We start from the raw sequence: 12,141 nt of genomic DNA, 5'->3' as shown, positions 1-12,141 counted from the left end.
CTCTTTGTCTGAGCAGAGAAGCCCCAGACACAACAGTGGCCAGGCCCGGCCCCTCACAATGGCCCGCCACACAAAGGCCCACACATAGGGACAATAGGCTGAGCTCCGAGTGGGGGTGGACGGCTGAGCTGAGGTTACCCACCTGCACACTTCAGAACCCCCTCACACACACACACACACACACACAGACAGACACACATAGCCTCCACCTATGCAGCTTCGAGACTTGCTGCAGGTGTCTTCCTGTGGCAGTGGCACAAGGAGGAAGCAGGGAGATGCCGACTAGTGAAAGCATCAATTTCTGGATTCTGCAGCGACAGATGTGCCGTGACAGAGGCCGAGACACATGTGCTCAAGTTACCACAGGTCAAAGAGCAGCCGCCCGTGGCTTAGCACTCTGTTGTTAGCATACATCAGTCATACAACGAGACATTTATATACAAGAAATGTTAACTACTTTTTTTTTTTTTTTTTAACTAATGATTTAAATGAAACAGTCACACCACAAAAAGAAAAACCCGCAGTAATTTCATAAACGTATTAAAAAAAATTTTTTTAATTAATTTAAAATTTTAAACTAAATTGAAAATATATGCACTGTGCATGTAATGTGTAGTGGGCAGGAAATTTAAGATGCAAATACAAGTTAATACACACCATACATAAATGCAATTACTCTCTACACACACACACACACACACACAGAAATACAAATGCTACTGAGGCTGGTAAAATAGTAAAATAATAATTTAAGCAGCAGCTTTTTTATTTTGCAGCTGAGGATTGTATTCTGAGCTCACGTACTTTTTCCAAGAAGGCCACTCCCATAATTACTTAACATGACTGGCTGCAACAAGAGGTCTGTTTTCCACACACTGCTTTTCACTGGAGGACCAATGTGCCAATCAACCGACTGCTTGAGAGGCTGCTGAACTCACACTGGGAGTGTCGTTACATTGTGCCATTATGTACAAAAAAAACAAGGTATTAAGGTAAGGTAAAAAAAAATAAAAAATCATAATTTTTATTTTTCTGCAGTTATTTTCATAAAGTTAAATTAGAAAGTGTGTGTTTGTAACCAGGAAATTTGCAGGAACTGTAAAAAGCACACACACGTCAGACCGATTTAATTTTCCTCTTTTAATTGATTGCAACACATTTTATAACCACACATTACAAAATGCACATCAAATATTTTAATCAGGCTCAGTTTGCAACCTTAGAAGGGAAAAAAAAAAAATCTACCAAAAATATGCTTTTACAAAATAAGACAATTATAATAAAGTAAATGCCACTTTGGATAACTGTAATCAAAAACCCATTTTTATTCTACATAAAAAAAACTTGCCATAAATAAGTTAGTATAATTTCTCAGTGTTTTTACAAAATTATGTACAAAAAGATACATTGCAAAGATTTACACAAATACACAGGCATGGTGACTGCATTTCTTGAGACGAGACATTTTTTTTTTCTCTCTCTCCATCTTTGAACATAACCCACACTTCAGGAGAATAAAGGGAAGCTTTTAGATGCTCACATTTGCATCATCAGCAGGCTAACAACATTGTTGATAAAAAAAAACAAAAAAACATCAGAATATTAAGTCTAGGTTATCACAAAGTAATACAATGTGAAGTCAACTAAGAAGCAAAGGCAGTGTTGGCAATCATAGCAAAGCAACCGTGTATTTGGTATTGTAGGACATTCAACCCTTAAAAAAAAAAAAAAAAAAAAAAGTCTCCTTTGAAGGCTGATGAAATAATAGGAATACAGTCAAGAAACCTGTGCAGTTTGTACGGTCTTTGTCCTTCAATATCTAAGTACCTCATAGCTCCAGAGGAATACAAACACACCATCACAACGCGGTTGAAGTGCAGGACTACTTTAGGGAAAAAAATATATATATAATAAAATTCCAGATTTCAAATGATGCTAAAGGCACCAATCACAAAATAAATAGGATTTTATTTAAATTACTCAAACAGAAACATGATTTTTTTTTTTTTTTTTTTTTCCTGTGTTGTTTTCCTGAGGAAATAGATCTTGTGGAGGAACCTGCACTTTGTGACACTGAAATGACCAAAGGAAGGAGGGAAGAAAAAGAGCTACATTTGTACCATTCTTCACTGCTGAGTAAGAAAAAGGAAGATGACGGAGTGAGAATACACTGTCAAGAAACCGTAAGAACGCGGGATTTTTTTTGTCTTAAATGTTGAAATTAGGGACTGTGTAAAAGTCACACTGCCTTTCAGAAGATAAAATAAGGGAAAAAAAACAGCATTTTGGAAACATGTATCAAACTACACTACAATTCTTCAAGTCAAATCAAAAATTCACACCTTTTTACATAAAGGATTTGTTTGTTTGTTTTTCCAAATCATAACATTATCTTATGTGCTACATATGGAGAAATATAATATAATATATATTTATTTACACACAGGTAGTAAAAAAAGGAGCAAAAAAGGAAATCAAACCTAATTGCACACTGCTACATTGACTGCTTTTAGAGGCAGTAACTTTTATTTGAGTGCCACAACTTTAGTGTTTCTATTCAGTGCTTCAACAGCGTCCTCCCCGTCTCCTGGAGAGTTGATATGTTTCTGATGCCGTGTAGTTCCTCTTCCAAAAATCAGCCAACACTGAGTTTTCCCACACAAAGAGGAAACATACATTTTCGGCTCTGTGGGGAAGGAGAGATAGAAGAAAAAAAGACATGTGAGGTTAAGACGATTTTTTTTTCCACAGCTGGCAACACTGAGAAAAATAATCGAGAAAATTACACATTTTCACATATTTGGGCAAAAATACTGCTTTACATCCTGAAGTCATTTTTGACACATTTGACATCAAAATGGTGTGTGAAACTTAATTGTTTAACAAGTGCCGTTTTACTCAAGACATGGTTACTCTATGCAACAGTCCAGGTGCAAGAATAGTTACAAAAAAATGACACAGACAAAAAAAACCCTAGCAGATTGTGATCGTTACATCAGCAAGTGCACCGTCTCATGTTTTAATAATTGTTTTAAAACACAAGCTCTGCCTTTCTCCCAAAACAATCATTTGACATGTTAGAAATATACCATTACATTTATCCCCCTCGCTAATTAACTCAACTGTTAACCCCAATTTAAATGAAACAAACACACACAAAAGGCTTGACAGTTCGGTTCATATGCAGCTACAACTATACACATTTCACGCCTTTTTCCTCCTCTGCAATTTCCAGTGAACATACTCAGACATGCATACACACACACAGACACACAGAAGTGTACTCATTTAGGATGCTTGTTCCTTAAGACCTTTTCAGGTATAAACACAGACCTTGTCAGGACTAGGTAGTCCTTATAGAGACTAAAACCTGGTCCCCGATAAGGCAGAACATCTGCTTAAAGTTAGGATTAAGTTGTGAAATGTTGTTAGGGAGAAGTTTAGGCATTAATTGATTGTCGTTAAGGTTATGGGATAATATTTTGGGTATCTGGGCAGATACCCAAGAGGACAAGAGGTGTGTTACAGCAATAGGGTATCAGGCACATCAACTACTAAAATATAAAATATAGACAAATGTGAGAGATTGTGTGAATATACGAAGAGGAAATGTGAAGAAAAACATACTCCATAGATGACAGAGTGTGACTACTGCACACTCACTCACACACACACACACACACACACACAGGCACGCACACAGGCCGGCCCCTTTCCCGTCCCTGTTCTGCTCTGCTCTGAGGGGCAGTGGCTGCTGACGTGTTACTACTACACTGTTGTTGCGCACTTGTTGTTTACAGTTCAGTCGGAGACTCGGGCTCGCTGTGTCAGACAGCAGTCGTACTTAAAAAAATAAATAATTATATATGTGCAGCAATGTTTTTGTATCCCCCCCTCACACACACCCACACCCCACAACGTTAACGCTTCTTACGTGGACCGGTGCGTTGAAGCAAGTCTGAGTGCAACATAACACGACACGACTCCACTATCTGCACTTTAAACTCCCACTACTACTATTTACACTACGCTGCTCAATGAATGGCAGCGACTGACAACACCTTCGAAGAAGTCACAGGCGTGTCTGAGTGTTTCAAAACATCTATGATTAAAACACAGAAGGAGGGTGGGTTAAGGACACCACTTACAGTTGAAAATAATAAAGAAAAAAAATAAATTACAATTAAAGTACGGGTTAGTAGAGTCACAGTCACGATTTTCGATTTAAATAACAGCTGGAAGAGAAGGAGGTGAAGTCTGCGTCTACTGAGCTGTCGCTGGCAAACCGCGGGCAGCAACACATACAAGTGTCGATATATATATACGTTAGAAAACACACGTTTTGAAATATGCAGCTGCTTACCCTGTGTGTTGTCCTCACGTCAGTCTTTTGGGACTGCTCTTTCTGGGTGTGTGTTCTGCAGAGTGGCTCAGACTTGGACAACTAAGCTCATCTGAGCTGCTGTTGTTGCTGCTGCTGCTGTTGCTGCTGCTGCTGCTGGTGTGTGACCTCTTACTTTGAGCCGAACCATCTGCAAAAGCAACGTTTGCCATCGTTAAAATCTTAAATAAAAAACAGGAAGGTTCCATATGTATGTGGATTACGTTTACAATCTAAGTGCGACCCACACTGAGTGTGTGAGCTGCAGTCAGTCTACCTGCTGTTACGCGGTGAAAACATGAGATTACAATGTGGGTTCAGATGTTTTTTTATACCGTGACACGCAGGTCTTTTCCTCAGCCCGGTGCACTGCTCCATCTGCCCGTCTGACCTGTCGCTGTCGTCGGCCGGAGCCACCATCACCACACAGCTATGATTCCCATTTAGATCCACATTGTTATTCCCAGTGGAGCAGACGCCCTTCTCCCTCCGCAGCGACCGCTTGTAAAAATCCGGGACGTCCCTACAGTCCACTAATTCCCACTGGAGACTGCCGTTCACTAGCGGCGTGTGATTGGCAAAGTCGAAGCCCCACTTGGCAGAGGCAGCGTCCTCCATCTCCCGCAAGTGTCCCTTTAAATCCCTCTTTAACTCTTCGTGGTCCACGGAGCCGAAGAGGCTCTTGCAGGCGGACGGCTTCGGGTGATCCGACACCCGCGGCTCCGTCCGCTCCAGCGTCGGGCTCCCGTTTGAAAGTCGAACATCTGACATTTTCTTCCCCCCACCAAAAAAGACACGGCGTGTCAAAGAGCCGCGAGCGTCCAGTTTTCACGCGAAGAGAAGAAGAAAAAAGAAAAAAAAAAAAAACACACGCCGAGAGGCTCAAAAAAAGGGGGAGAAAACACGGAGCGTATCTCCCGTCGTCGCCGAGCAAGATCCACAACGAGCGTAAAATGACTTATGCCATGCATACGTCGAGCTGGAGACGGTAACGGCCGCGGTGTCGTGAGGCAGCAGAGTGTCGTCTCCACGGATCATCAAAACAAGAGTGCACAGGAACTGGAGCCGCTCTGTCAGTGTCGAGCCTCGGCGAGAGAAACTGCAGGCAGGCAAACCTTCTCAGCACCCAATATGGCGATTGAGAGACGTACTTGGGATTGTGAGGGGAGTTTGACTTTGGGGGTGGGGTGGGGAGAGACGAGGAGGGGATGATTGACACACGGAGCTATTTAAATGTGAAGAGGCCGCTCATTGGTGGGAACATCTTAAGCCCGCCTACTCATTTTAAGGTGGACCAACTAGTTGCGGCCTGCAGGCTGCAGCCTGCAGACACGTCTGCATTTAACCCCCGAACAAGAATATCTGTAAAATTAGGCCTTGTTCAGACTTAAAGAAAAAAAAGTTTTGTTTAGGAATATTTCATTTTGTCCAGATTGGATTTTAAAATTCTTGACCAAACACAAGGTATTTTTCAAACCACATTTGAAGGAAGTTTGAAATGCAATTCAAACCAGATTTCTACAGATGTGTCTCAGTCTGAGCGTGCCAGCTCATTTGTGCCACTTGTACCGCGAGAAATTACAACATCAACACGGGTAAACAAAGCGTGGCACCCTCCCGCTGTACTGCTAAGGCGGTTGTTACTGCAGTGACAATTCATTGTTGTTGTCTACTGCTTTATCCTCCGCATAAGGCTCACGGGACAAACACAGGTGGAAAACGGCCAGGTACACCCTGGACAGGTCACCAGTCAGTCCATTGCAGGGCCAACAAACAACCATTCACTCTCACATTCACACCTACAGTCAATTTAGAGTGTTCAATTAACCTCTGCATGTTTTTGGACTGTGGAAGGAAACCAGAGATCCTGGAGAAAAACCTCACACACACACACACACACACACAGGAAGAACCCAGATCTTGTTGCTGCAAGGCAACAGCGTTAATCAATATGTAATTGTTATTCCAAACAATTGCACTGTCAAGTTCCAATGCGGAATTTGTGCATCGCTGTTTTAATTGTGAGTTCTGGGTTACCTGGATGGCATGCATATTCCAAATTCTATAGCTTCCTCATTTAAAAACACACCCAAACATGGCAACATGATAACATTCTGTTATAAAATGACCACCTCACTGGTGCCACTCTCAGCTTGACATAGGGCAAAGGGGCGGGATACAACCTGGACAGTTCACCAGTCCATCACAGGGCCACATAAGCCTACTTTAAAACTATTAACGTCCTCAAATAAAATCAATCAAATATATTTTAAACTAAAATACTTGCACACAATACAGAATTATCTGAACATCAAAACTATTTTCAATTTTCTCTGTGATTCTGATTCTAAAAAATAAAAAAATAAAAAATAAATAAATAATTTGTAATCATTCCACCTTAAAAAAGTGACATTTCTGAACATAGGCTGTAGCTTCAAGGTGTGGTGGGCCCTATGTTAAAGTATCTGTACCCCCCCCCCCCCCAAGCCCCCCACCACAAAATGTCAAAATTCTCCAATGACTGCCAGTGTAAAGAAAAAAGAAAATCAGATTGAACAAGCGTATCGTCATGACATGGAATTTCCACCAATAACCTGGACCTGAGTGAGGTAAGTCAAGGACACGCCAGATCCTCATCTCCACTTGTCCCCAGGAGAAAAAGAAAAGAAGAGCTGTTTGACCGAGAAGCCACACAAATACCCACATTTAACGGTCCCCAAGTGCATGAAAACAAAAATACCTACTAGACTGATAAAGCCCAGCATGCAGAACATTAGAAACAGTTGGTTACACCACTGACAAATCTTTACTTAACAGAAAACTCCAATTCCTATCTTGAAAAACAGATATGCTTATGAAAATCAATTTTATTGTGGACCTAAAAATAATCTACAAACAAAATTAGTCCTTGAATTAATCTAAAATGTTATGATTTGTTTAAAAAAAAAAAGACACACTGCACTTAACACCACATGGAGAGAAAAAAACACAGCTGGAATTTAGCATGTTAACTTTGTGTTTACATCATGCCAAAAGAGAAGCAGTGTGTTAAAAATAGACCCATGAACTGTTTGCGAGAAATGATGCAATTTAATTTTACGGTAAGCAATTATTTACCTATGGGGTCACAGCAGGCCGACTGCTTCTCCCTTGGCTGCATGCTGTCACCAGACTGGGACCATGCTGCCCCCTAGTGTTTACTTGGCATGATTTTTCTAGGAGTAACAAAGTCAACAGGAAACAATATTTATAACAAATTATTTTTAATCCCTTAACTCTTGATAAATGTCACATTTGTACATATACATAATTACATGATGGTGATCTCAGCTACACCAAAAATCTTACTAAAACACAGGTCCATCCATGTCTCCGTTCTGATCCTACTGAGGTGCAGCCGCCTACCTTCCCAGCCAGGACGTTACAGTAATCCGATTCCTTGCCGAGATCAGCGGACTTCAGAGATTGAGCCACTTGATGATGTAGAAGTTCCTCTTGCCCACTTTGAGCAAGGTAAGTCCATTAGACAGGATGTGGAGTTTGGGGATCAGTACTTGTTCGGCTTTGTCTGTGCGCCTGTGGTTGATCCACACTGCTCCATCCAAAACCATCTGATACCTGCACACAAACGTTTACACCGTCAATTAATACACATTTCCCCAACAATCAGCCATTCTGAGCAGTAGAATCTGAATAAAACAAGTGTGTTGAGTAGTAATGGTTACACGATTCATCTACGTGGCAATACATCTTCTAACTATTGATTATTGCTAGTATTTATAGATATGACTATCTGAAATAAAAGCTCAGTATCTTTTTGAAAACCCTGTGTCAGCCGGAACGGGCTCCTACTGGCTGTGACCCGAGACCCTAGAGAGCAGGACTGGTGTGCCTACCCTCTGGCTCCACGTGGGATTGCGTTGACTCTGCGGCAGGTGTCGATCACTGTGGTCCCTGGCTCCAGCAGCATCTCGTGGAAGGGAGCCTCCCTGAAAAGCTCCTGAAGCTCGTCATCGCTCATTTCCTCCAAGGCCTGCACGCTGCTGTGGTACAATGCATTGGTACATCTGCAAAGAAAAGGTTACACTTGACTTTTCTTTTTTAAGTCGCATTAGTAATATGGTCATCATTATTATGCAGTGATTCAAATTGATATCAATATACTATTTTTTGCATTCATTCTATGCTACTGCGTGTATAAATGGCATTGTTGTACTATAAATTAGAGCTGCAACTAACGATTATTTTCATAATCGATTAATCTGTCGATTATTTTCTCGATTAATCCATTGGTCCATAAAATATCAGAAAAACTTAAAAAATGTTGATCGGTGTTCGTCAAACCTGGAAATGATGATGTTCTCAAATGTCTTGTTTTGTCCACAAACCAATATGATTAACTTTCAATGATTTCTTTGTTATCCAGAGGAAGGAAGGAAGAAAATACTCACATTTAAGAAGCTTAAACAATCAGAAATGTTTGTTTTAATCATGAAAACAGCTTCAAACCATTTAATCAACTATCAAAATAGTTGTCGATTAATTTGGCACCAGGCAGCCAGTGATCTTTTCTGCTGTTCTAACTAGTCTTAGCAGGACTTTTTTTTTTATCTGCAGTGGAACAGGCTGCATACCACACTGTGATGCAGTATGTGAGGATGCTCTCTATGCTCGCCCGGTAGAATGCCACCAGCAGCTTCCTCTCCACGCCGTTTCTCCTGAGCACCCTGAGGTAGTGGAGTCTTTCTTGTGCCCTCTTGATCGTGGACCCTTTCCACACATTCCCCACTGACATAGAGAGGTGTATGTGACACGTTTTCTCCTGTAATCCAGCATTTGTTTTTGTTTTTGTTCCAACCTGAACTAAACACTATAAGATGTATATAGTACACACCTGTAAGAATGATTTTTAAGTGTATATATTGAATCAAAGAGCATTTAGTAACACATGTAGCCTCAACTGACCTCTTTGCAGATTCAAGGCCCTCCTTTCCATGCACCAATTTTGTCACCTCTGCAGCAAGTCGCTTGTGTGCGAGACGTTTACCCGGATCCTCCCTCTGTTGCTCCATCAGCCTCTCCACTTCAGCCAGAGGCAGGAAGGTGAACAACTTCAGGTACCTGTGGAAAAAACAAACCAAACTGTATCTGAGTTTCTTGTTACACCGCAGTGAACATATCTTGTGGAAGTGGGCTCATTAAGACCTCTTCCCCTTTAATTCATTGTCGATTTTAGTTTTAAAATGTCGACACAAAGTAATCCACAATGACAAGGAAACTGTGTTTTGAAATTATTATCAAAACATAAACAGTATAAAAAAAGGGAAACCTCATCAACAAACATATTCAGACTATTAAATTGAGTGTCTGTTTGTATGTGTCGTATGTTCACATAAAACGATTGGATTTGAAGCAGCCCCATGTTTTGCTGTTGTGTGGAGGAAAGAGGTCCTCCTCCTGCAGGCACAACAGTGTATTCCACTCCTCAGGCGAGGAGTGGAATACGTTGTTCAAAAGAGCAGCGTGAAAGCAAACGTGGACGGAATCAATGTTGCAACCCCGAAATGAACAGAGTCCCCAATGGAGTCTAGCAGACTATTAGGTGTAAAAAAACGACCTTAATGTCCTTGTGGACCAACGTTTTCTTTTTCTTTTTCACACATAAAGACAAAAAAAATGTAAATTTAAAAATTTGATTTTTATCAATTTTCAGTTACAACAAAGTTAAGTTTGAGTCTGAAGAAGAGGGTGATCCACAAGTACATGTTAATGACATGTTAAAGTGATGTTTTTCTCTTTTTTTTATCCTCACATACCCTTCCACATTATTGTCAGGCTGTCTCAAAAAGAACTGGTACAGCTCAAAGGGGGACGTCTTGTCTCTGTTGAGCCATACTGCGTTGCCTGCTGTCTTCCCCAGCTTGTCCCCGACAGAGCTGGTCACCAGTGGGATGGTCAGGCCGAACACCTCCTCACCAGTCATTCTGAAGAAATAACAGGATAGTTAGTGTAGTGCAAGTATTAAAAAAAAACTATTAAAACTTACTGGTGCATTTCTTTTCATATACATTTTATCAAGGGTAAAAGATGAAAATGAAATCCACTAAAAATGATATGATCTCACACACTCCCAAAACTTAAACTAGTTACTTTTTTACTGTAACTTGAGTACATTTTAGACCAGCACTTTTACATGTACTTAAATAAGATTTTATCAAAAATAGTGGTATTTTTTTTTTTTTTTGTAGGACAGTGTGCACATACAATAATCATTTAAATAAAATGAAAAGTTGGGGTGCACCAGATTTAGCGGAAAGCTAATTTCCATCTCATCCATACATGACCATAAAATATACAAGACATAAAATACAACATAGAATACAACATTGAATACTGCAGAAAAAATGACACCAAAGAACACAGTAAATGTACATAAAACACAATACATTTAAAATAGACCACATACAGTAGAACACAGCCCCTTCACACACACATTTGATTGTGCAAACTCTTTGATCTGACAGTGTCACTATGTTATAATCTGTGCTGACCACTATTATAACATGTGATGTTTTAATATTACTAGGGAGCTTGTTCCCTGGACATTGAGTAGAATATCCCATTACTCTTTCACCTCTGCTATTATCTTGTCTTCAGTAGCACTCTACTCTTTATAAGTAAAATGGACATTTACCTGTGAATGTACTCATGGCCGGACATCAAATTGCCCAGCTGGTCAGTGCCTCCCAGCTGAATTTTGCAGCCATAGACTTGGTTGAGGTGGTAGAAGTCATATGCTTGGAACACCTGGTAGGTGAACTCTGTCAGACTCATACCGTCTGCGCTCTTGAGCCGGGACTGCACACTGTGGCGGCTGAGCATGGTGCCCATCCTGAAGCGTCTGCCAGCCTCCGACAGAAAAGCCACCACGCTCCAGTCTTTGTACCAGCTCAGGTTGTTCATTACAGTCATGGTGCCCAGCTTCCTGGAGATGTCGTGAAAGTGCAGTTCGTGGTTGGTGAATATTCTTTGGATGCTCTCGCGGATGCTGCGCGTGTTCACCTCCACGGCGTCCGCGGAGAGACTCTCCCTCTCGCGTGTTTTCCCGCTCGGGTCCCCGATTTGCGCTGTGGCGCCTCCGAGCACAGCGACAACATGATGCCCGGCATCGCGAAAGTGCAGCAGCCCGATGATAGCAAGTAAGTTCCCCACATGGAGGCTGTCGGCCGTGGGGTCAAAGCCGCAGTAAACAGTCTGAGCACCGGACTGAAGCAACCGAGGAAGCCGGTCATGAGCTGCGTCTTCTGGGAAAGAATCCTTTAGAACACCGCGTTTATTCAAAGACAAGAGGAGTCCACCGTGTGTAGAGGAAGAACAATAAGATTTAGACACGTGTGTGTGACAAAGACGGTTCCGCCAGAGATAAATAACCGAGCCATGCCGCGATAACAACCGGCAGGTCCCTGCTAAGGACGCAGCCATGTTGGACAATGTGACGACAGGCAGGCACCGGAAGTGTGGGTGGTTTTTTTTTTGGAGTCGAGCGCCCTCTAGTGAATTCATTCTTAAAGTCGAAGACAGAACAAAACATGTTTGTAACTCGGGCTGAAAATGAACTGAAATGAATTTGTGTATCAATTATTAATCGATTATTACAACTATTTCCATAATCGGTTTGAGGGTTTTTATATAAGTAATTGAAACAATTGCTGATTGTGATTTTTCTGAAATGTTTCTTGAAGGTACATATTTTGTGGTTT

The 12,141-nt window shown here is 41.2% G+C and overlaps 2 protein-coding genes across 2 annotated transcripts; both read right to left on the bottom strand.

Annotated features, from left to right (window-relative positions):
• Positions 1-1,121: 1,121 nt before the first annotated feature.
• On the bottom strand, positions 1,122-5,514 carry cdkn1bb (cyclin dependent kinase inhibitor 1Bb). Its single transcript, XM_058645737.1, has 3 exons — positions 4,717-5,514; positions 4,364-4,532; positions 1,122-2,686 (listed from the first exon to the last, which is right to left on the bottom strand). The coding sequence occupies exons 1-2, from the start codon at positions 5,150-5,152 to the stop codon at positions 4,378-4,380; spliced, it is 591 nt and encodes a 196-aa protein (XP_058501720.1). The 5' UTR covers positions 5,153-5,514; the 3' UTR covers positions 1,122-2,686; positions 4,364-4,377.
• A 2,113-nt stretch (positions 5,515-7,627) lies between these two features.
• yars2 (tyrosyl-tRNA synthetase 2, mitochondrial) lies at positions 7,628-11,991 on the bottom strand. Its single transcript, XM_058645736.1, has 5 exons — positions 11,076-11,991; positions 10,198-10,365; positions 9,347-9,502; positions 8,278-8,448; positions 7,628-7,999 (listed from the first exon to the last, which is right to left on the bottom strand). Exons 1-5 carry the CDS (start codon positions 11,942-11,944, stop codon positions 7,840-7,842), a joined length of 1,524 nt encoding a protein of 507 aa, XP_058501719.1. The 5' UTR covers positions 11,945-11,991; the 3' UTR covers positions 7,628-7,839.
• Positions 11,992-12,141: the final 150 nt, after the last annotated feature.

This window comes from Solea solea, chromosome 12 (assembly GCF_958295425.1).
Source record: "Solea solea chromosome 12, fSolSol10.1, whole genome shotgun sequence".
Taxonomy (NCBI): Eukaryota; Metazoa; Chordata; class Actinopteri; order Pleuronectiformes; family Soleidae; genus Solea; species Solea solea.
The sequence above is the reverse complement of the archived record's forward strand: the minus strand, read 5'-3'. Positions and strand labels throughout refer to the sequence as shown.